We start from the raw sequence: 25,938 nt of genomic DNA on the forward strand, positions 1-25,938 counted from the left end.
TCAAAGCCACTATTTCTACAAATATTTGCAATTTTTATTCTTTCATTTTTTTTCTTTTTTCTATCTACTCTTCAAGGGTTTTCTTTATCCCTGTCTGAAACCTTCGCCTTCAGGGCACTAGGTTACGGATTGCTGATAAACTCGTCTTTTAAAGAACTCTTGTCTTTCAGCTGAAGTGAAAACTTCAGTAAGACTTGTTCTCCAAGACAATGAGTCCATGGAAAAATCTGGGATATTGCCTTAATTGAGCCTTGTATCCCAGAGAGCCATTATCTGAAACATTGCCTTCAGTTGGTCCTATGTTTCAGATATCCATTCTTTCAGATAGGCAGAAAACCAAGAATAATAGCATAACTGTTATAAATTTTTACTTAGTTTCGTCAGAAAGCAAAAGAGACAAGAAACCATCTCAGAAATTTGGAGACCAAGTCTTCAAATTTCTGGGGGGGCAAGAGGCACTACAAGTGCAGGTTATCCTCAGCTGATAGGTTATCCTCAGTTGAAATCTTCAAGCCGAAGCTCTTTACTTAGTAAATTTTGCGAAAAATTTCAGAACTCAGAAAAGCAAGCATGCAAGTTCAAAGAAAGGCAATAGAAGGAAAGAAACAGATTCATAGATGAAAGTTATGCTCAGATCACGAGCTACAAATTCAAGTGTTTCAGAAATTAAAATAAAGCATCAGCAGTCGCCCACAAGCGAAAAAATTACAGCTACCGAAGTACGTACAAAGACAAAAATTAAACTGTTTGTACATCAAGGGAAGCTGAAGCAAAAACAAGGCAAAAAAATGTTCAGAAAGCGGCAAGTCTAAAGTTAGGCACACGTTGATCCTTAAGATTCTGAAGACGACTACCCGAGTTCCTATGCTTCAGCTGAAGGGTCAAGCCGATCGGCATTACTAGGCTCTTGTATAGATTCAGCTCTGGCAGCGGAGGAGGCAGGCTTGGCCTTCATCTAAGCTTCCCTCTCTTTCTGTTCAGCTTCAATCTCTTTCAGCTCGGCTTCCTCTTCGGCTTCTTCAGCCTTTAGGATCTCCAGCTCAACAGGAGTGGGGAACTGCATATGAGGGTCTTCAGGATTCTAGGCCCAGACAGCACACTTGGCCCAATCCAGAGAAGGCTCGGCATGAAGAGCTACCCTCCTAGCCACTCTATACCCCTTCTTGTAACCCATATCATATTCTTCCTGGGTATAGATGCGGACTTGGAGTAGGGCTTCAGCGTCAGCCAGCTTCTTTTGACTCTCCTCCAAGTCTTTCTTGAATTTGTTCAGCTCATCAGTGAGCTTGGAGGAAGAGTTCTTCTGTTTGTTCAGCTCCAGCTGAACCCTTGAAGCTTCGGCCTTAGCCTGGGACCAATCGTCCTCCTTTATCTTTAGTTGACCCTCCAGATCTTGTAGTTTCTGGTCTTGGGCCTCAGTAGCAGTTTTAGCCTTAGAGAGCTGAGCGTCTCTTGCCTGAAGTGCCTCTTCGGTAGCCATCCTGTCGGCCTCAAGAGCCTCTATCCTTTGCTGCAGCTCTCGGGTTTGCTCAGCTGCCCCATCAGTTATTCGGCGCGCAATTGCAGCCTTAAAATTGGGAATATCAACTGCCCCGCACTCTTTAATGAACTTCTCTCCAGCTATCAGAAGAGGGAAGATCTCATTTTCCATGGCATGGTAGAAGGTCTGGAGGGCTTCGGCTGCCTGCTTTTCATACTTTTTAGCCTCGGCCTGCTTCTCCTCAGCAGCCAGCTGCTTAGCACATCCAGCTTTGCCTCCTCTTAGGCAATTTTTGCGTCCTTCTGGGCAACCTTCAGCATGTCTTGGAGGGTGTCTATCAGCTCTACGGTGAGAGTCTGATTGTGCACATCCTGATTGCAGGGGCACATTAGTTAAAAAAGAAGAAGAAAGAAACTGAACTAAAGGGCTGAACTTGCGAAAAAGAAAATAAACGACAGAGTACCTGCATCAGCAGTAGCTGATTGGCTCTGGCAGGGTTAGGGACCCTTCGGCTGGATTCGCCCATTCCAGCAGTGGCCTTTAGGGACCACACCCTTGCCTGATCTACCTCGGACATACCAGCAACGTCGCCGAAGTAGGCCGCAGATCCTTCTCGGTTCTGGCCCCATATAAGTTCCCAAATGTGATCGGGGATTGGAATGCGGGGGGCCGAGAAACCCATGTCTCCAGAATGCAGCGTTTGGAACGAAGGAAAGGAAGACGAGGGGACCTCTTGAACCTTAACTGGTTCAGCATCTTTCTTCTCCTCTTTAGTGGAGCCTAGCTGATATCCACCAAGGTCGACCACCACGACCTCTTCTTCCTCTCCAACTTCAGGTTGACGAATGAGTGCGTCAACCTCCCTATCAATATCAGCCGAGAAACCCTCAGTAGTAGGTTTCTCAGCAGCTTCAGCAGAGTGCTTTACAGCACTCCCTTGGTTCAGAACCTCCTCTTGAACCCCTCCTTTCAGGTCACCAGTTCTTTGGTCCACCTCCATTTCCCGAGTCTCGGGTGGTGGTGAAGGGGTTCGGGGAGGAGGGTTTACTGGTGGAGGGGGAGCCCTCGGCGAGCCTCTACCTTTGTCAGGCTCCCTTATGTTGATGCCCCCAGTTGGCATCGGCCTCGTCTGAAACTGACGGGGACCCAGTATTGTTATCCCCGTCCTCCTTCTCTTGATCAGAGGCTGCTCGTCCATATTAGATTCTTCGGATTCAAACGGTGGCAAGTCTTCAGGATGAGCAAGAGCTTTGCCTTCTCTCCTACTGCCTCCTTCTTCAGACTGCAGAAGTGGGGGGCAAGAAAGGTTTGAGTAAAAAAAAAAAAGGCTGAAAAGTTAAGTTCAGAAAACTCACCGAAGTCTTCAGCAAGGCCTTGTCTTCTGCTGCTGCTCTTGCCGCTGCTTCGTCCTCAGCAGCTATGGAGGTCCCTTCACCTCCTTCACAAGCCTCGATTGCTCGGGCAACCTCTTTAGCTGTCCAAGCAGCGTCTTCTTCTTCGGGAAGTAAGCGCCTCAAAAGGTCACTCTTCTTCCACCAAGGTTTCTGCCTTTGATAGAGCACAACAGCCTCAATATGAAGATGATTTGAGTGCAAATGCGGCTCTCGGTCCTTTGGATCAGTAATGGATGGAGCCGGATCGATTATGGTCCTCTCCACATTGACTCCTAAGCGCCGATAGTCAACCTTGGCAGTAGCCTCGGTCAGCTCTGAGCAAACAATAAGAGCAAAATTAGTTCAGCAAATGAGACGCTGAATAGTGTTAAAGAAAAAATGCAAAGCAAAAATAAAAAGCAAAAGTCCTCGGCCCCAGCCGTAGGAGCTTACCATCTCTAAACTTTCGGCTGAAGCCGACGGCAGCAAGCATATTTTCCTCGAAAGCGTAGTGAGAATTCGAAAGCCAGGTCTCGGAAAAAATCTCATTCGGCCGACCCCTTCGGGATTATCACTCTTCCCGAAGATGTTTGCCTGGTTGAGGTTGAAATCTCTTTGGCCATCATTTTCGAGTGGGCCCAGATCTGACATCTTTGGGTCCGGCTCGGAGAGATATCGAGGAGCGCTGAAGACATGAGGGTGATCAGGATCTGTGGGTGCCCTAACCCATATCCACTGTCCTCTCCAATCTTTATCCGAATAGTCGTTCGGCCACATTGTTAAGTACTGGGGGTGGGTCTCAATCCGATACCACCCAGGACCATGGTCGTTGTACCTACTTTGGGCATTCCGCACCAGCTTATGAAGCTTCTTGAAGCAGTGCAGGTTCGGCGTGTACTTGAAAATTTTGCAGACCCATAAATACGTCATCGCCCTTCGGATGCTGACGGGGGTCAACTGACACAGAGAGATCCTGTAGTATATCAAAAGATCCCTGACGAAATCGTCTAGGGGGAATCGTAGCCCATACTGCAGCTGCCTAGTGTACACCCCCACATACCCAGGGGGTGAACGATGAATCCGATCAGACGCCGTGGGCATTCGACACCAATACCCATCGGCTTCCAAGATGCCATAATGCAGTTCTATTTGTTCGGCGAACCGATACACTTCGGGATACCTGACCCACCAGGAGTAAGGCCTGTTCCTCATCATAGCCGAGACCGTCTCGAGGTTTTGCCATTCTGTGAAGCCGGGGAGTAAATCCCAGGGCGCGATCCCAGGGCGCGGCCGGAACTTCCTCCTCCTGCCTAGAAATGCTCGGCTCCTCCGTTCCTTGGGGATCGGAGGCGCCGAAGAGATTGGGGTAGCTCGAATACCCTCTTCAAGGTCGAGTCCTACCCTTTCCCCGTTCCAAATCTCAGTTCGGTCCCTTGGGTCTGGAATTTTCCTAGCTCGACGGGGTTGATGCGCTCTACCTCTCGCACCTCTCACCATGGTCGGAATTTCGAAAGAAAAATCGAGAAAAGGGGAGTGCTTTCAAATTCGAGAAAAATCGAAGAGAAATCAAAGAAAATTACCTTAATCTGAAGCGGAATTTGCCGATCTACAAGTTCGGAGTGACGAATTTTAGTTTCGAAGCCTTAATTTCGGGGATTTAGTGAAGTTTTGCAGCGGAATTAGGGGTTTCTTTGGGAGTTCAAGTGCGAATTTGTGAAGAAGTGAGGAGAGAGTGCGGTTCTTTGTTTATTTTTCAAGAAATGGGAAGTTTGGGAGTCTGCGCCTTTAATCTCTCTTAAATACCTCACTAAGTAACCGTTAAACACACTCCCTCCAAATTAACTACCCATTATCCGTCCAACTTCCTCCATTGTCCATCCAACTGCCGTTATTTCATTAATTGCAGTTTAAATTCAAATTATTTGGATTAATTAAATCATTTACTTCCCTCCGTTTTTCTAATTAATTAAACCCGATCGGTCATCCTTCCAAATCGGGTCTGGGGGGCAAGTTGTTTGGGTCCAATTTAGTCTAATTGGGCCTAGTCCATAAATGGTTCAATTTAAAGCCCAAGGTCCAAGGTTTAACTCTCCAACTGTGCTAAAGTCAAGGTCAGTCAACATGGCAAGCCCATTTGGCTTAGGCCCACTTCTCTAAGTTTTGCAAAGGTATAAAAGCCATCAATTGTACAACTTTACATTCATTCACATATATCCCTCAAGCAATTAATTCTCTTGCATAGTTATTTGTCTCTATACATTGCACTGACTTTAGCATCGGAGGGGCCTTCCTCGGCAACACCCCCGAGGCTAGTTTACGTGTGTTAGTTATGCAGGAAACCCTCGGCCCAACATTACTTGGACCGAGCCCAGTCTTCACCACATCTTCGGACCTTCGGCAAGGTCCCATTGTTTTACCCGAAACAATAGTTATTTCAAACTTGTAGTTGTTGGTTTGCAACTGATCAATTGAAGAAGCAATAAAACGAAATGTCTAACTTGGTGTACGTTACTCAAGATGTTCGATGAAATGCTTGAACCAGTTGCACTATCAAAAGGAGCTTAATTTGGCAGAAAATGGAGGAGCTTTTTGGAGGTGCTTGGTAAGTTCCTGTAACTCAAATAATCCCTGTCTTATGATTCTTAATTGTAAAATTCTGCCATTCTGATTCTTTATTGCTTGAAACTGATGAATAATTTGAACTTAAATTCCGCTTTTCAGTACTTCTTTTTGTTTTTGGACACAGCACATTTGGTAATGTTTTAGTGGATATGTTAGAGGTATGAGATATCGGAAAATATATATTTCATATCTCTAACAGGATATTTACAATCTTTAGGGGGGGGGTGGTGGTGTGGTGAGGAGGGAGGAGGGCATGAATTCATCTAGTGATTAGTGACCAGTATGACAGAATGTTACAGCCATAAATAACACTCCATTTGTGACCAGTATTCTTTCTGGAACTCTATCATAGGTGTAGTTCTGATTGTTGATTGATATCTGAGATTGTTTTACGGTGAGGGTGTCGGCACAACACATAATGGAGTTCTTTTCCCCATATTAGGAGAAGAGGATGCTTATGATGCTGAGTTTGATGACTCAGAGTGACACTATGAGGGAAAAGCTAAGTCTGATGCAGAGTGACACTATGAGGGAAAAGCTAAGTCTGATGACCGGTAAATTATTGAGGTTTGAAACTTAGAATGGGATGGAGCTTGAGGCAATCAAATAAAGTGTCACTGAAGGAAATGGTCTTAGACAAAAACCTGAATTTTCTCAAGAAGTTCAATAGAAAAGTACCCCAAAAATTTAGGGACTTATGTACAAATAAATAGCCAGATTTTTACTTTACCATATTTGAATGAGCGTACCTATCAGATTAGAGGCAGCCTAATGAAGAAAGGCCGCGATTTCAAAGATGTAAGGTGAGAGAGGAATAAAAAATCTAGGGTGAGGGGCGTGAGGCATTGTTTATTCAATGAGAGAGTTCACGTGAAGTTTGTGGATTTGTCTGTGAGCTTAAAGTACACTTCACATAAGCAAGCAATATTGTTATTTTCGATTCAGAAGCGTAAGGACCTAATGTTTGTAAAGAGTGACATGAAGCAAATCCATTTAGGTTGTTTCCATTGTTGATAGGTTCTAACACTAGTCTTCACGCTGAGGATCCTAGCGCCTGGCTTTAAATCATTGCAGCCAATTCATGGCTCCATTCATGTGTGGAAACCTTGTACGACAGATTAGTGGCAGAAAATTATCCATTTAGTGAGTATCTTAGAATCCAAGATTGATTCCAACTGAGGTAAAGCAAGACAAAAAGGACATATCTGAGGCAATAATTAGTTAAAGTAAGAGTCAAAGAGCTAAGAACAAGTCTTTAAATACTGTCATGAGTCCTCATTACTCATGATTCTAATGCAAAAACAATGTGGGATATTGAAACGCAATTGGTGTAATTAGATAAGTCTAACCTTGGAACTACATGACGACACTTGAGAGTTGAGACCGAAGGACAAAAAGCTGTTTTATTGTTTCTTCACATGCTTTTATATCTTGGAAAAAAGCTTCAAAGAGTCTTGTAGGCCAAATATTGGGATAGATGGGGCAAATATTGTGTTTTAAAGGGGAGAAGTCGAAACAAATTCATTACGAGTATAATAGTTGCTTTAGCTGCGGTAGAGGAAAGAGAGGAGTTGATTGGATACTTTATGAAGTCAATTACTGAAGACTTACAACAAATGTGAGATGGAGGAAGGGTGGAGAATTGTGTCAGATAGAAAAAGAAAAGTACATTCTTTATTTTCCATGAAGTTATTATGTATAAATGTATTGCTAAATATCCGTTTGACATCTGAGAGATTAAAGTTCTTCTTTTGATCTTTATTTGCCGTGATGTTTGCATGGCCCCTTGTAGTGTTCTTTGGCCTAAAACATGAAATATTACCTAACAAGTGAGAAAATATTTGATGAGAAATTGGTGTGGGTTAATGTTGTTAGTTTATGGGTGTTTTAGGACCAAATGAATGAATTAGCAAACTCCTTGTTGAATAACTCTGAGGTCGGTGCAATTGTAGTAGTTGCTTTCCAAGTTCATTAATGAACACTACTTTTAATTTGGAGGGCTTCATGAGAACTCCTAATAATTTTTTCAAGTTTTTTTAATTTTATTTCAGGCAATAAGTATGATGACGTTCTAAGTTCAACTTAGTTAAAATAAGTGCTTGTAAGTTCAGACAGAGGAGGTTTAGATAAATTTAGACAAAACAAGTTCTAGCACCTCACATATAGCTATACAAGCTATGCTACTCTGAAAATTATTTCTGATAACATAAGTTTAGATAATTTAAGTTCAGATCATATAATTTCAACCAAATGTAGTTGAACCAAACAGAGCTTAAATTAAATCAATCAAACACATTCTTACCTTCTTTGATCATGTTTATACTCTAAGCCCAAGGAATAATCAAAGTGTACTGATTAATGAATGCTGCTTGCTACATGTTAATGTTTGTTGATGCTGTGGCAGCTTTTACTCAAGCTTAGTGAATTTTCTTTTGACTAAGTTTTATACAGTTAGGATCATTATTTTGTCAGAATTAGGACTAGTAAGTCATCTGTCTATCCTGATATTCTTTAAAATTCTATTCATCGGTCTCTGCTCCCCATCTGTAAATGACATCTCAAACACAAAATTTGTCTATCAGCTGGGCCAGTAATTAAACTTTCTTTAGATGATTAGATGTTATAAATGGCTAGTGACCACCACTAGCCTTTTTTTTTTTTCACTATATTTGGGTGCTTTAGCTTAACAAGAATGCCAGGATTTTCCAGAATTGGTACTTTCTTTTTCAATACTTATGGATCAAGTGGTTAATCTTGCTCACATACATAACTGGTTCATCAGCTGGGTCAGGAATCAAACTTATCTAAATGACTAGATGGTATATCAACGGTCTAGTGACCAGTATGATACCAGTAACATTTTTCACTATATCTGGGTGCTTTAGCTTGACAGAAATGATAGGATATTCCTTGATTTGATAGTTTCTCTATAAATGCTTATGGATCAAGTTGTTACTCTTTCTTTTCTTAGGGGGTTTCTCTGGTGTGGCTCTTTTTTTTTCATTATATATTCTTAATAATATATACTTCAACTATGTGTGTTCTTCTTTTGAAATATGTAACAAAAATTACTTTTCGGCTAACTACTCTCAGTCAAACTATTATTACTAACAATTTTTTAAGACTCCCTGATTGGGAGCTCATTGTAATACAAGGGTGGCATACTGGCATGGGATCTGAATATCTGATACCATAAATGTAAGGCTTAAAATCTTTTGGGATGATATGTTTGGTTTTGATCTTCAAAGACTTATGACATTTGGGGGTAGGGGGTTTGACCAGATAAGACACTTGAAAAGCATATAAAATTATTGAAAATTGTGATAACAATTATTCTTGCCCGAGAAATTAGTATCTTCTCTTAAATGCAAATAAATACCTTCAACAGCATCCTGTAGCATGACTGAAATCTGTAAGAATAGGTGCACTGGTGATCAGACTTCTGATCCACTTTTTTCCAAGAAACATGAAAGAATAATATGGAAACAAGAAAAGTAAGTAATTCACACGAGTATGAAGTGGTACATTGGTACATGTCTTTTTGTGTCAGTTCGGCTCACAGGACATGAAAACTCTTCTAGTATGAAATTCCTGAATTGACATGGTGCTCTTGTGGGCAGTCTGCTTGCTAAAGATTAATGCCACCATCAGGTTGCCACAGTTGAGGGTTTTTTTCCCACTGGAATCAGGAAATTATGTTCATTAGGGAAACTGATTAGAAAAGAATAAAGAAAAACACATGCGAAAATGTAAGGTCAGCCAACTTATATTAAGTATTGGAGCTGCTAATCTGAAGAAAAACTGATGAGAGAAGCTAATGATTCAATTATGTAAAGAAAGATGTTGTTGTTTAGGTAAATGTATCTCCTCGGGTATAGGAAAGGGCCAAATGGGCTTGGGCACATTGAAAATTGTCAATTTTACTCAGTTAGAGGGTAGCTTGAACAAGAAGAAGAGGGAATTTAGTTAGAGGGCATTAGTGATTAAACTGACTATAGATAGTGGATGTGAATGGGAGAGAGATACTATGTTGGAATTTGTTGAGAATTTATATGCTTCAGCTTGTTAGCTTTGGAGTGTGTCAAGCCACTTGAACACATGATAACTATCTTAGCTTTCTGTGATTCTTATATCATCAACCAAAGTTCAAATTGTTTCTATTTTGATTTCCTGCCCCAATCCCAGTTTAATATAGTAAGTTAGTAACATAGACTTACCGGCAAAGGATTAAACTCATAGTGGTTGGTTTGGAGATTAGTATGCTGACTATGGTCGGAAATACTCTTGCGAACCTTTTGCTCAAAACCCTCTGGCATGTTGGTTAGAATCAGTTCCTTTAAGGTGGTTCGTTCTAGAAACTTATCGGGGAGCCCTTTCAACTGCTGGCAAGATCTGATCTCTAACTCCTTGATATTGGGCATTCCTCCCGGCTGCACTACCCATTCCTCCAGGTTATTCAGCATCCACAACTTCAATACACGAAGATTAGCAAAGCCATTTTCTGGGCATTCCATTTTTTTTCCACGATAGGATTCAGCCAGGAGCCTGAGGACAGATAAGCATTGAAGCTGTGACAAAACTCCCATTGGGTCTTTATCTAGGTTTGAAACAGACAGCGTGAGAACTCTTATATTTGGCGGAAACTCCTCCTTATTGAGTAGATGGCTCAGCTTTCCAAGCAATTTTAAGTGAGTAATTTTACGTAACTCTGACAAAGATTCCAATTCAAGTCTGGATGGGCAACCTGCTTTATTCTTCGATGTCAAGCTCAACGACTGAAGATGAATTTGGCTTTTAATCCATTTCAGCAGACCTGTAAAGTGTGTTAATTGACAAGTAATACCTAACTCTCGTAGATTATTTAAAAGCCCCAGCCCATCCGTCATGATGCATCCATCATCAATAATTATTCCCCAAAGTGTCAGAAGTTGTGAACTAGGCTGCTGCATTCTCGTGTCTAGGCGAAATTGATGAGGGAGATTAAGATGTCGTAGATGCTTTAGTTTCCATACAGAACTTGGCAATTTTTTGATATATGTGCGCTTTAGGTCCAGGGTTTCAAGGTAGGGAAGATCACCCACTGATTCGGGAAGGCTATCAAGTAATGTCCACCTAAGCCCCAAGTATCTCAATTGAAATAGATGCTTCAATGTTGTAGACAATATTGGCTTATATACCCTTTCCAGATCAAGCACCCTTAGCATTCCAAAACCTTTACTGCCGATGATTCGATGTAAGTTCCCTACTCCTTTAGCTGGAGTGTAATATCTTGAAAAGTTGAATGAAAAGTAAGACCGCAAAATCTGGAAGTTAGAATCAAAATCATCGGCTGTGATATCAGCATACTCTACTATTCTACGCATCTGTAGAATGCTTGGTTCTGCTGGTGATGTCTTCGTAGTATGTTTATTGTGATGGTTATGAAAAAGCCTGATTTCTTCGGCTTTGGGCGATAACTGTTCACGTAGAAACCCAGGCAAACGGCATTTCTTGGGGCCTCCATCTGATCGAAGCTTGGTTACTTTAACTAAGTTTCTCCTGGCCAAATCATCGAAACACATCTCAGCTAAGTCTTCCCCCAATCCTGATGAGAGTTGTAGAAATCCCTCTGCAAGCCATAGCCGAAGAATTCTTCTTACGGAGATGTCAAATTCTTTTGGAAAGAGTGTCAGGTAGAGCAAGCAGAGCTTATAGTGTGCAGGGAGATCAGCGTAGCTCAACAACCAGACATCCGTGTTATCCCAGTTAGCCTGGCTGAACAGTCGGGTCCATTCTGCAGAGTTCATTTTCTTGGTCGATAGGAAACCCCCTAGGAGCACAATATTTAGAGGTAGGCCTTGGCATTTCTTGAGGATCTGATTCTTTAGAGAAGCGTGGCCAGAGATGACACATATGCCCTCTTCATTGCGTAAGCTTTTCGAAAATAATTCCCAGCTTTCGTTTTCATCAAGTGGTTGCAGTTGAATAGGCTCAGCATCTCCATACCGTGATTCAGCTAGCACCACAACTTTACACTCATTCATGTCTTGGAGACTATGGAGAGCATCTATCAATTGTTTGCAAGCATCCTGTTTCTTCCTCGCATCATCTAAAATTATCAAGCACTTTTTCCCACTCAGAAATTCACATAGCTCGTCTCTTAGCTCTCCTTCATGAAGAATTGTTAGCTCATTATCCCTTTTCTTGTTGACCTGATCCCATACTTTTAGCAGTAAATCTTTAAGTACATGCTCCCCAGAGACATCAAGCCAAGCGTGACATTCAAACTGCTCCTTGATTGACTTGCAATTGTAAATCTTTTTTACTAGGGTAGTCTTCCCAGAACCTACAGGACCAACAACATCAATTCGTTCCCCATGCTTGCTAGTCAATAATCCCTTCAGTACTTTCTCGTAATGCTTGAAGCCAACATAATCTGAATCATCATCTTCACAAATGCCGTGCTTAGTGGAGATGTCGAGTACAAGCTGCTGCATTTGCTTAGTGGGGATGTCGAGTACAAGCTGCTGCTTCTGTTCTATGCAAAAGGATAATTCTCTCAAGCTTGCATCTTTAATACTATCTGGCCTTATCTTATTTAGGCATTTTATCTCCTCCTCAATATGCTTCAATCTCCTTCGAAGCTTCCAGCAGGCTGTTATGGTTGAATCCTTCATCTTCTTATTGTGTACTAATTTGAGGACATAGAATTCAACCATATCCTCCACCTCATATAATGTGTTTAGATATGTCTCAACCCATTTCTTGGCATCATCATCATCCTTTTGACGCTCCTCTGCATCCGTTACGAATCCTCGCATCTGCCGAAGCTCTAGTCTGATGTCTTCAACTTGGTCGACGACCTTGTCGAATATTTTGGATTCCTGAATTAGTAGGTCTGTGACTTTCTGGATAACCACAGAAACAACTGCTTCAACAGCCATAGTTAGAATAGAAGGTCTTTTTTTTTTTTTTTTTTTTTTTTTTTGAAAGATAGAAGGTCTAGCTGTGGCTGTTGTTGAGAATTTGTGATAAGAGTGGTGTCTGTGAGTTCAGTAGAATGATCAAGGGGTAGACAGAAGTTTGCACTATAGAATAGTCTTGACAGGGTGGGGTTGATGCACTTAACTTTATTTCTGTAGTTATGACTGAGTCACTCAATGCGCCCACACAGAAGAAGACATTTAGCAGAATTAGAGGTATCAAAACCACTGGCGGAGCCAGCATGAGATAAGGGGGGACAGCTGTCCCCCCCCCCCCCCCCCACCTTCCCCAAAACAAATCAGGTCAAATACATTATTGTGTGATATATTGAATCCTACAAAGTAAGGTGGAGCAGTGATTAGTGTGATAAGCTTTTATGCACGAGGTTTGGATATAGACGCTTGGTGCGTGCAGTATTTTACAATTATTTATTTATTTATTTTTATTATTTACTCCTACAAGATATTATTGCTTCCATTTTTTTTATCAACTGCATGTATTTATCTAAATAATTTTTTTTTGTTACTACTCCTACAAGATATTATTGCTTCCATTTTTATTAACAAGTACTGCATGTATTTATCTAAATCTAATATATATATATATATAAAGGGGAGTTTTTTTCCGAGATTTTAGAGAGCCACGTAGGATTTAATTTTCTTAGCGCGTCATGTAGGATTATAAATCTTAGTAGTAGCCAATTAAATAAGAGATTATCAATTTCTTTTAGAATTAAATAATTCAAATGCCATGTAAGCAAAATTGGCGAATGAGATTTTTGAATTTAAATTAATTAAATATAAAATATTATCTTTTAATATTAGGAATTTTATCTAAATATACAACAAATTTTAGCTCATAAAAAAAAAATCAAACAAACCGTGCGTCGCACGGGCTTCATCTAGTAGTTATTGTAATACGGAGTAGTAATATAATTTTGCATGAATAGAGTTCATTAAGGATGTACAACCTCCGTTTTTAAATACTTGCTCCAATTTACTATGCGCAGAATTTTAGGAGAAATTGGAAATAGTAAAAAAATATGGAGATAGTGGGATTGATGGAAAAATAAAAAATTGTAAAAAGCAAAAGTATTGGAGAGAATTAGAGGAAAGAGAATATATATGTTGGATCCACTAGGTGAGAGAAATTAATTAAATATTTTAAAACCTTTTCAAATAAGGAAATGAAGCAAGTATTTAAAAACGGCAACAAATGGAAAGTGGAGCAAGTATTTAAAAACGCAGGGAGTAATAGGGAAGGATGTAATTGGGAATTATGATTTATGAAAATATCATTTAATTACTGTATAGGGTAGCTCCCGCTGAACTATCGCCCAGCCCCCAGGGTGCACACTCACTGCCGAGTAAGCAAATAAAGAAGGGCTCATCAGCCCGGCAGAGTCAGCCCGCAGGGCTCACTAGGCTAAACTCTCCACGAAGGAGATGGTACGCCTATAAATAGAGGGTAAAGTACAACGGAAAGGAGGTTAGACATTAAAGTTATTACAATCTATACATCTTTCTAAGTACACTTTCTCTCTCTAAACACTTTCTGTCTTAAGCTTCGGAGGGGGGTTCCTCGAGCCACCCCCGAGGGCAGTTTACGTGTGCTGCCTTGTGTAGGTAGTTGACGGGACCCAGCTCACCCATCAGAACCCTTGGATCCACACCTGGAACAATAGGCGCTAGAAGGAGAGGATAGGATCACCTAACCTGAGGTTCACCAACTGAGCTAGGGACTAGTTAACTTACCACCATGGCCGGAGAAGAAACTGTACAAACACCCACGTCCAAAGCTAATGAGACCAACCAAACACCACAAAAAGCACCCTTAGTAACTAACGATCCAAAACCACCGGAAACCCCAAATCAACCATCTCACAGAAATCGAACCCCGTCGGATCAACGTCAGCTACTGCTAAAGCAGTCGCGAAACCATTAGATCCGGTAGGATCCAGCTATATTTTCAAGTACGGAATGCCATTAACTGATGCGAACAATGAACTTATTGTTTCAGCACCTATAACCTAGAAACCGTAGCCCGTGAATATGCCAGCCATTCTGCAGAACCTCTCTAAGTGCAGTAAGGAGCAAGTGAGCAACTGGCTGCAATGACGGCGGTCCTTACCAACATGGGTGAGGGAGCCGGTCCATCATCGGCAACGGCAGCTGTGCAGCTCGCAGCGAAAACGCCGGAAGTCTTGACTCTCACCCCTGAGCAGAAGGAGCTCATTTAACTGAGGAAAAAAAGTTTTGGAGCTAGAGGCTCGCAACCTGATCCGAGAATGGAGCGTGGAGGAAATAACCCCTACTCAGATCAGCCCGGAGAAGCGAGTCCCTCGCAGTAGGTCACCGGCCGCAGACCGGGGACCCAGCCCGGAGAGAGACAAGCGAGCGCGAATCCAGGTTGTTCCAGATGATTCCCCATTTTGCCGGGAGATTTTGGAGGAACCCATGGAGAAGGTGAAGATGCCGAGCTGCAAGTACAGTGGGACTACAACACCCAAAAGCCACATATCAGCTTTCGAGAATCATATGGTACTCTACACCATGACAAACTCAGTCTGGTGTAAGGCTTTCCCACCAACTCTGGAGGGGCTGACAGCGGAATGGTACGGCGCCATCCCTAAATGTTCTGTATACTCGTACAACCAGCTGAAGAGGATGTTCATGGAGCACTTATAACCCTGGTGGACAGAACTAAGATGACAACCGAGCTGATGTCCTTGGTTTAGGGAAAAGATGAGCCTATAAGGGATTTTATCACCAGATTCAACAAGGAGGCAACAACCATTCCAAACATGAGCCAGGAGGTAGCACTGTTGGCAATGCAGAGTGGTCTACTGCCAGGGTCACCCTTCAGAGCTTATATGGGACGTAAGAGCCTCAAAACGCTCGCAGAAGCGCTGGGTAAAGCACATGAGTTCATCAAGGCAGATGAGACTGACAGGGCAATGCTAGATAGGAAATCAGCAGGTGACCCAGTCAGGCGGGCAGAGGTCACCCGGGCAGAGAACGTGCCCAGGGTGGACCAGCCAAGCAGAGCTGAGCAAACCCGCAAAGAAGCGGACAGGGTCGTAGGGCTGAGAAGATCCAAGGCCTGGGAAGTTTGATCAATACACCCCACTGACCCATTCAAGATCTCACATATTCAGGGTGAACAAAGCTGGTGATAAGTGGCAGAGGCCCCCAAGGATGATAAACAGAAGTCGTGATACCAGCAGGTGGTGTGACTTCCATAGGGACAATGGCCACACCACTGAAGAGTGCACACACTTAAAGGACAACATAGAGGACTTAATCAGGAGAGGATACCTGACCCAATTTAAGCAGCGTGATGATCCTCCCAGAAGGAGGGAGGAGGATAGAGCGGGCCGAGCTGACCGCAGAGGAGGTCATAGGGGTCCAGCTGGAGACAAGGACAGAGATGGCAAGCCAGAGGGCAGGGTGTATGTGATCAGTGGAGGACCAGTACATGGGGGGACAGTCAACAGAACGCTGGCTAACCTAAGGGCAATGATACATCAGATTAATGACAATAACAAGCGTAGATGGCCACCCCTTCCCCCGCAACCACGAGCCACGTTTGATGAGTATGACCAGAAGGGCATAATTTACCCTCATGACGACCCGCTGGTGGTAACAATGAGAATTGCAAACTGGGAAGTGGATAGAATACTGATAGACGGAGGCATCTCAGCCAACATCAGCTACATCAGTGCGTTCAACGAGCTGAAGTTTGACAGAAAGGATCTAAAGAGAGTAAACTACGAGGTCACCGGGTTTAATGGCTCGGGGCTCACCCTTGAGGGCATAATCGAGCTCTTAGTCCGGGTAGGAGAGAGGTCAAGAAGGCGTGATGTCCGAGCAGAATTTCTCTTGATAAACTCTCCCTCACCCTACAATGTAATCATGGGAAGGCCGCTCATCCACAAGATAGGCAGGGTGGTATCCACTTACCACCTGGCGATGGCTTACACAACTAATGAGGGGCGATCTGCAAAGCTCAGGGGAAGTCAGAGGAAGTCAAGGAAGAGAAAGCGTGAAGAGTATCACAGGGAGAAGGATAAGCAAAAGTTGGCGATGGAAGACTTCGAGCCTGCCAAAGAAGAAGTGGCCAGACCACTTCCCAGCAGGGAGCATGTCAAGGTCGAGCTCAAAGAAGGTGACCCCTCGAGAACAGTGAAAATCGGGAAAGACATTGATCCAGGAGTGGGGGTCAACCTCATAGAGCTGCTAAGAAAGAATAAAGACATTTTTGCATTTTCCGTAGATGAGATTCCCGGAATTGATCCAGCGGTCATGGTGCATAGGCTGAATGTAAAAGAGGATATTAGACCAGCCAGGCAGAAAAAGCGAAGCTTCTCCACGGAGAAAAATCAGGCAATCCAGGAAGAGGTGGAAAAACTCTTGGAAGCAGGATTTATCGAACCCTGTGACTATCCAGAATGGTTAGCCAACGTGGTCATGGTGAAGAAGGCAAATGGTCAATGGAGAATGTGTGTCGACTTCACAAATCTTAACAAGGCCTGCCCGAAGGACTGTTACCCACTGCCACGAATAGATCAACTAGTAGACTCAACGAGCGAGCACACCCTACTAAGCTTTATGGACGCCTTCTCAGGGTACCACCAGATCAGCCTGCACGAGCCAGACAGGCAGAAAACTGCATTCATCACTGAAGGGGGAGTGTACAATTACATAGTTAAGCCCTTCGGGCTGAAGAATGTGGGGGCAACTTTTCAGAAGGCAATGGATAGAGTGTTCCTTCACCCGAAAGGACGAAATGTAGAAGTATACGTTGACGATTTAATTGTCAAGAGCGTCACGCAGGCTGGACATATCATGGATTTAGAGGAAACATTCGCTACCTTGAACAAGTATAAGATCAAGCTCAACCCGAAGAAATGTGTCTTTGGAGTGAGCTCGGGAAAGTTCTTGGGTTTTCTGATCAGCGAAAGGGGAATAGATGCCAACTCGGAAAAGGTCGAAGCAGTTCTCAATCTGCCCGAGCCTAAGAGCATTAAGGATGTCATGAGGTTGATAGGCAGAATGGCCGCATTGACCAGGTTCATCAGTAAGTCAGCAGACAAAGTCTTACCATTCTATCAGCTATTGAAAAGAAACAGGGAATTCAAGTGGGGGGCCAAAGAGAAAGAAGCCTTTGAAGGCATCAAGGAGCATCTGACTAAGCTCCCGACAATGATCAGCCCGGAGCTGAGGGAAAAGCTGCAGTTATACATCTCATCATCAATACAAACAATCGCAGCCGTTCTGCTGGTAAAAAGACAGAAGCAACAAAGGCCAATATATTTCGTGAGTCACGTGCTGACTGACGCAGAGCAAAGATACCCCCTGGTAGAAAAGCTAGCCTTCGCGGTGGTCACGACAGCAAGAAAGCTAAAACCATACTTCGACGCGCATATAATAGAGGTTCTCACAAACCACCCGTTGGAAATTAAAAAGCATTGCAACAGATGGACGCATCAGGCAGACTCTTGAAATGGGTAATTGAACTTTCTGAGTATGAATTTGAGGTCAAGCCTAGAGCAGCCATCAAGGCACAAGCTCTAGCAGACTTCATAGTTGAAGCCTCTTATGAGGAGAAGAAAGATGACATTGGAGTCTGGAAGGTGGAAGTGGATGGGTCCTCAGCCCAAACGGGGAGTGGAGCAAGAGTCATAATGGCGTCTCCAAAAGGAAACGTATTCGAGTATTCCATCAAGTTCAAGTTCAAAGCGTCTAACAATGAAGCAGAGTAGGAAGCGGCGCTAGCAGGCTTGCGCATGAATCTCGCAGCCGGAGCTCACAAAGTACACTTGCGGACTGATTCCCAGCTCGTTGCCAGTCAGCTGCAGGGGGCATATGAGATAAGGGAGGCCACTATGATGAAATATGTGACCAAAGTAAAGGAACTGGCAGCCCAGCTAGTCCATTTCCAGATAGACTTAATCCCCCGAGCAAGAAACTCTCAGGCTGATGCCCTATCTAAGTTGGCCAGCTCCACCTTGCAAAGCCTCACAAGAATAGTGATGGTCGAAGCAGTGTATAAAAAAGCGCAAGGCGCACTAAGGCGATAAGGGTGCTAGAGCCTAGGCGTAAGGCGCAAGCGCAAGGCGCGCGCCTTATTAAAGTAAGGCGCACTTTTGTAAAATTAAAGGTTATTGTACTTATGTTACTGAAATATAATATAAAAACACATAAATTTAAGAACATAATATTGCTTTCCCACAAATATTATAATAATCTCAAAAGGATATGTCAACTTGTCATCTTGTAATCTTGTATCATCATCTGAAACAATGCACATCTGTCAATATATACCAAAAAAAGACTAAATAATTAAATGAAATTGATTAAATAATTAATAAAGTATTTTTATTTGAATGTTTTGGTTAGTGGTGACGTCAGTCTTTTAAAAAATTGTGGTGCATGTGACTTTTTAGGCAGAAAATGACAAGTGGCTGATGGTTGATATTTTCATTAATTGTACATTTTATTTGCATGCAAACTTTAAAGATAATAACAGTATTATAAAAGGATATGGTTCTCATCCCTCTAAAAACTATGATAGATGGAGTTCTTAAATAAAATTTTTTTTAAAAAAAAAAAAACTCAAAGAGATGGAGAAGATTTCAACCAAAAACCCAGAAAAAAACGAAAGAAAAATGAAGAAAAAGAAAGGGAAGAAATGGAAAGACAAAGAAGAGAAGGAAAAATAAAATGATGAATACGTACCTGATGGTTTTCTTCAAGATTCAATTTGTTGAAACTTGGGCTGGCTGAAGCATCTTTTCTTCTACTCTTCTTTCTTTTTTCATCTTTTTTCCTTTTTTTTATACTCTTGGTCCACTTTTTAGTATTAAGGATATTATATGGTGTGGACCAGGATACATTTAACAAGATAAAAAACTGAAAAAAGGAATTTTTTATTAAAGCGCACAAAAGCACGCTTCTGCGCCTACTGCGCTTCACGCGCTTCGATGCGCCTACCTGCGCTTCATTCAAAACGCCTCGCCTAGCATTAATTAAGCGCCTACCCCCAAACGCCTATCGCATTAGCGCCTGCGTCGGAGAACCTGGTTCTCTGACATCTTGGCATACAAGCTTCATGGCTCGCTGCCCGATGACGAAGTACAAGCTAGAAAGGTGAAGAAAGATGCAAATTGGTATGTGGTGATGAATGGAGAGCTCAAAAAGAAAGGCTTTTCAAAGCCACTACTGTGGTGCATCCCAGAATGGGAGCAAGAGGGTATCATGGAAGAAGCCCACTCCGGGATATGTGCCAATCACATTGGCGGGAAAGCATTGGAGTGGAGGTCCTTAGAAGAGGGGCATATTGGCCAACTCTCACACAGGACACACTAGCGTATGTTAAAAAAATGCGACAAGTGTCAGAAATATTCACCGGTCATAAATCAGCCAGCAAACGATCTGATTGACATGAGTAACCTCATACCACCTCTTGAGGGGCTAGTTGTATAGGGTAGCTCCCGCTGAACTATCGCCCAGCCCCCAGGGTGCGCACTCACTGCCGAGTAAGCAATTAAAGAAGGGCTCATCAGCCTGGCAGAGTCAGCCCGCAGGGCTGACCAGGCTAAACTCTCCACGAAGGAGATGGTACGCCTATAAATAGAGGGTAAAGTACAACGGAAAAGTGGTTAGACACTAAAGTTATTACAATCTATACATCTTTCTAAGTACACTTTCTCTCTCTAATCACTTTCTGACTTAAGTTTCGGGGGGGGGGGGGGGGGGGGGTTCCTCGAGCCACCATCGAGGGCAGCTTACGTGTGCTGCCTTGTGTAGGTAGTTGACGGGACCCAGCTCACCCAGCAGAACCCTTGGATCCACAACTGGGACAATTACATATTCAAAACTACACCCGACCCGACCCGAAAAGTATCCGATTAGGTTTGGACTCACGTGGACACAATAATTTAGCATGAATTGACTTTAAAAATTGACCCGACCTGTCCAGATCTCATTAGGCCTTTATTTGATCATTCGAATTGACACCTCTAAATTGTAATAAACTAAGTTTAAGATTTGTGGAATTTCGGAATTCACCTATGTAATTCATAGTCATGTACGGCACATTGAAACAATCATATCGTTCACCAAGAACTAATCTCATATTCTAAAAGCAAAAACCCATTATACTACCTTCGTTAATTGTTATTTGCAACCAAGGGGGTCAGCGCGGACACCTAGGCAAAACTTCAAAAACCTGATTATTGAAAGTTATAGATATTTAGCTAACTATTAATCACATTTTTTTTTTAAAAAAAAAAAAAGCAATTACAATGTAAACATAATTTCCCGGAAACACCACCACATGCTACCCAGAATCCATGAACCACCACCCACGCCACCTAGAATTCACCAGAATTCACCCAATAACCACCGAAATCCACCCAAGAACCACCGAATCCACCCAAGAACCGCTGAATTCCACCCACCCAAGAACCACCGAAATCCACCCAACAAGAAATCCATGAAACACGAACTACGAAAATCACCCAACAACCACGAAATCGACACAACAACCACCGAAATTCACCCACAAATTACCCCCACAAACCTGCAAATCCACCCACGGGCCACCAAATCAAAGAATAACCAGATCTGAAATCCACTATTAGGATGGATTGAAATTTAAAGGGTGATGAGAGATGTAGGAAGAAAGAGAGAAGGATGAACTGAGAGATGAAGGAGAAGAGACAAAAAAAAAACTTTTAGATTAAGGTTATAATATTTTGTAATAATGTGTAGTATTATATGCTAATAATTTTTAAATGAGGGTATTTTGGTCATTTTAACAGAAAAAGGTACTTAAATAGAAAAGAAATAAGTTAGTTGCAAATAATAATTAGCACTCTTTTTTGGTAAATGTTGCAAATAACTGTTAATGGAGGTAGTATTACAAAATGACTAGAGTCATTATCCTGCTTTAATAGACATTGGATGTGAATCATGTGATCAGAGTTGTCAAATATATATACATATTTCGACAAAAGAAGTATATTGCTCCCTCCGTTTTTAAATACTTGCTCCACTTTTCATTTACGGCCGTTTTTAAATACTTGCTTCATTTCCTTATTTAGAAAGTTTTTACAATATTTTATTAACTTCTCTCACATAGTGGACCCAACATATATTCTCTCTCCTCCAATTCTCACCATTACTTTCGCTTTTTACAATTTTTTTTATTCTTCCACCTACCCCACTACCTCCATATTTTTCTACTTTCTCCAATTTCTCTTAAAACTCCGCGCATGGAGAAATGGAGCAAGTATTTAAAAACGGAGGGAGTACGTGAAATCTGTACATCACTTCAAGTACTCGTGTTGGAATTTCGACACTCAGACATAACTAAGATGTATGGGCCCTTAATTCTGTGTCAAAGGCCCAAAACCGTGGACAATTTTTTAAAAAAATAGTTGAGTTGGGCACTTGGACATACCTATCTTAGTCTGAGCAGCATAGATAGGATCAAGATGACTTGTTGACAGACTAAGCCCTTCCATGGGAATAAGCTTCTTGGAATTTTCTTTTGCATTTCACATTTTTATTGAAACTTACCCATTATATACTTGAGAATAAACATGGGCATCATGCCGTGCCGGGCCGTGCCTGGGTGGGGCTCGTGCCATGCGATGCCAAATTTTGGCACATTACAGCCCACATGCCGGGCAGCGGGCCAACCCGTATTTTTTTTAAAATATATATATATATATGTATATAAAAAAAATCAATATATATAAAATTTTTTGAACAACTTAAGTTTATATAAATAACGTTATTAATTTATGTTTATGTTAATGTTAATATTTTTTTGAACAAATTTTATTTAATTAAGTTTATATAAATAATTTATGTTTAAGGTTTAAATAAATAAACTTATTTATTTATTAATTAAATAAATTTATTTAATTAAATAAGTTTATATAAATTAAGGTGGGCATGGGTCGTGCCTCGTGTCAGGCTGGTGGGCCGTGCCAGCGTGCTGACCCATGGGCCGAAGACCGTGCCGCCCACCGTGCCCGTGATGGATTTCAATTTTTTTGTTCACGGCTGGCCGTCGTGCTGAGCCATGCCGGAATTGTGCCGGGCCCGTGCCGCCCACTTGCCGGCACGACCCATGCCCACCTTTACTTGAGAAACAACCAATAAGTAACGGTCTTTCCATTGCGCACACCTTGCCTTTTAAATCGGGACCTTTTGACGAAACATCGTTTAATGTTCCTGTTTAATTTTTATTTCTCTTTGATTTTTCAAATTCCTTGTTGTCCACTAGGCCACTAGTAAGTAATGTCCGGTATGTCCCCATGTGTTTGTTACTTTTGCAAAAGTTTTCAATCTGTTATTGCTATTATCATTGGCGGATCCAGGTGTGGTCCCGGTGGGTCATGTGATCTAGGGAAAAAAATTATAAAAAAAAAAAAAAAAACAAACAAAACAAAACAAAACTAAGGTATTTATAAAAATGAAAGCAATTAATTATCACATGTGCATTGGTGGTGTAGTGGTTCTCACTACTTACAATAGCTTGCTTTATAAATCCTGGGACTACCATTTTTGAAGTATTTTTTTTAACTTCATATTTTGTATAAGTAGCATTATTATATTATAAAATGCTCATTGTGGGAATTTGTATGAAATCTTTGCTTCATTTGTTCTTCATTATAATTTTTTTTTTATCTTTTTCATCAAAATCGAAGCATATACTATAAAAATTAGTAATTGCTATAATTCTAATTATTCAGATTATTAGTTTTTTCTATTTTTACTCTATTTAGGGATCAGTGTGATTAGTTTTACCATTTTTTTCCTTAATCTATACTACATCTAATTTTTAACACAATTATACTTTAATTAACCTAATCCTAACTTATTTAGTGCGATCCATAACGGTAACCTATATTCATTATATGAGTGATATTAATTAATTAATATCAGTAATTTTATTGATATTGTGACTTAATTTCAAAATGAAAGAAAAAAAAGTGTGATATAACGACAAGTTTTTCAGTCCAAAATTCATCCTCTTCCTCTATCACAAAATCATCCTCCAAAAATTAAAATTCACCTCTTGAATCTATAGGTATGTGGTTAATGGGTGACGGTGACCCAACACCCATAAAATCTTGGATCCGCCACTGGCTATTATAGTTCTTGTTCTTTGTAAAAGTATGCTAACACAATAATAAGTCTTTATGCTAGTAGTACTGCTGTTGTATTTAAATAGTTATAGTATATTTGAATTTGCATGGTCTCCTAGGCACTGCTAGACCTGACAATTTTGACCCTGACTTGATGATCCGACCTGAAAATAGTGACCCGAAATTGACCCAAATCCCAAATCAACCCGACTCAACCCATACCCGACCCGAAGTGGAATTGACCCGAAACCCGAAACGACCCGACCCGAGACCCGAAACAACCTGACCCTAAATGACCCTAGACCCGAAGTTGACTCTATACCCAAAGTGACCCAACCTTTAACTTGAATTAATGAACCCTAATAGACTCGAAACCCAAAGTGACCCGAACCAAAATTATCTTATACCTTAAATGACCAGAACCTATTTAAGCTAAAGACTTGATTTGAGCAAACTGAAATAGAAAAAAATCGCAATCAAACTGACTTAATTTATTTTTATTAATTTGTAATGTGTAACAATGTAAATGTAGACACCAATGTCTCCCCGAAACCAAACCCGATGATAAACAACCTTTCACCGTCACTATTGGTCGGGTTCAGTATTTAATCCCGAGAGTGCTTAAAAATCATATTTAATTAAATTCATATTTTTGAACAGTCCATGGATTAGTCTTGATGTTTGATAAAAGCATAGTTTTAATTTCAGCCTAAACCTCTTTCTTATTTTATTGTTTTATTATTTTTGGCCCAAGCCTTTTATTTATTTATTTTTACTTATTTTCTTATTTTAGCCCAATAATAATAAATCAGAAAATGGCCCGAAATTATCAATCGGCACTTAAAATGCTGAATGAAATTAGGGTTAAAAATGTATTTAGACGGAAAAGTGAATTGGAAATTCCCGTGCCACGGCAGGAATCTACCGCGTCACGGGAAACTCTGCCGTCTGACGGTGAGAATTCCCGTGACACGAGAAGTTTGCTGTGACACGGGAATTTCTGCGTCTTTTCCGCGTAAACCCTAACGCGTTTTCTTCCCCCGTTTGCTAAAAACATCCCGCGTCACCCAAAAATTGCACCGTGTCACGGGAATCATTCCCGTCTGACGGTGGAATTCCCCGTGTCACGGTATAGTTTGCCGTGTCGCGGGATACTTTTTTAGGGTTTTTATCTTTTTAGGGTTCCGTGTGTTCCCTCAACACTTTTTTTCTATAAATACCCCCTCATTTCTGATGTACGGGGCATCAATTAACTCTCTCATTTCTCTTCTATGCTTTAGCCTAAACACTAGCCTACCCTTCTCTCTCAAAATACCTTCCTTAAGCACTCCAAGGAGTCCGTACTTTACCCGAGGTTCTATCCTTAAACCATGGCGTGAAAGGTAGAACTGTTTGAGGGTTTGGCCCCAAATCAATTCTATTTAATTTAATTTAATTCCATTTTAATTATTGTTTAATTAATTTTCCTTGAAGTTACTAACGCGTTTATTGTTTTTATAGTAGTAAGCAAACAAAATCAAAGTAAGGAATCATGTTCTTTTTATTTCTATTATTTTTTCTAACGATTTTATCGAGTAGAGGCCAATACGGGCGAATGTGACTCCATGACTCACTTCGTACCATCATCCCCGATCCTCCTTTCGTGGTTCCGAACCATATAGAGTTAGTAATCTCATGGATTATGAGTGGGGTGTAACCTTCACGGGTCAATCGTTGTTGCCTATCGTTGTCCCTTAATCGTGGTTGCCTTAAATGATCCGTGAACGGTTTACAAGTTCCTTAAAAGCTTGTTGGAGGCTCCCTACTTTGCTTTGTCCCTAATCGTTGTCCCTAATCGTAATGTCAATTCCCACTTCCTATGAGTGCCAAACATATTCACAACATGCTTTAACGTAGGCGCACTTCAAACGACGCCTACAATAAGTAATTTACAAATTTTGAGCATTACTTTTCTCGATTTCTTCGGCCTTTTATCTCCATAATTTATTAAAAATTCGTAAAAAGATTGAAATTTATTGACTGTTCTACGAAATTTGTCCATGAGATTAAAAAAATTAACTAAGGCTCAAAATAAAAGTCACAATTCTCACAAGTCTAGGAAAAATAAAATAGTACAATAATACTGCGTACATAACATAATGTTCAATACCAAATGAAATTACAAAATAATCTAAACTCAACCAATTATTGTATTACATTAAAAAAGTAGCCTTAATAAATATAGTGAGTTTCTTGTCAAAAAATATATAAATATATACAGAGTTGAATTTAACCCAATGCATCGGACCGAATATGACCCGACCCGAAGTTGACCCGAAAATTGGACCCGAAAA

The 25,938-nt window shown here is 41.2% G+C and overlaps 1 protein-coding gene across 2 annotated transcripts; it reads right to left on the reverse strand.

Annotated features, from left to right (window-relative positions):
• Positions 1-8,760: 8,760 nt before the first annotated feature.
• On the reverse strand, positions 8,761-12,696 carry LOC145614154 (disease resistance protein RPP13-like). Of its 2 annotated transcripts, XR_014107064.1 has the most exons (3): positions 9,693-12,696; positions 9,001-9,154; positions 8,761-8,885 (listed from the first exon to the last, which is right to left on the reverse strand). XR_014107064.1 is itself a non-coding variant. In XM_081669159.1 (2 exons), exons 1-2 carry the CDS (start codon positions 12,396-12,398, stop codon positions 9,104-9,106), a joined length of 2,757 nt encoding a protein of 918 aa, XP_081525285.1. In that variant the 5' UTR covers positions 12,399-12,696; the 3' UTR covers positions 8,761-9,103. The 2 variants fall into 2 exon arrangements, 1 of the variants encoding a protein (XP_081525285.1); XM_081669159.1 differs by having other exon boundaries at positions 8,761-9,154.
• Positions 12,697-25,938: the final 13,242 nt, after the last annotated feature.

This window comes from Chenopodium album, chromosome 25, assembly GCF_948465745.1.
Source record: "Chenopodium album chromosome 25, dcCheAlbu1.1, whole genome shotgun sequence".
NCBI lineage: Eukaryota > Viridiplantae > Streptophyta > Magnoliopsida > Caryophyllales > Amaranthaceae > Chenopodium > Chenopodium album.

Coding starts and splice junctions, on each gene's coding strand:
- LOC145614154 (XM_081669159.1), bottom strand. CDS start 12,398: ATGGCTGTTGAAGCAGTTGTTTCTGTGGTTATCCAGAAAGTCACAGAC. Junction 9,155..9,692: donor ATGAGTTTAATCCTTTGCCG/GTAAGTCTATGT, acceptor TCCTGATTCCAG/TGGGAAAAAAACCCTCAACT.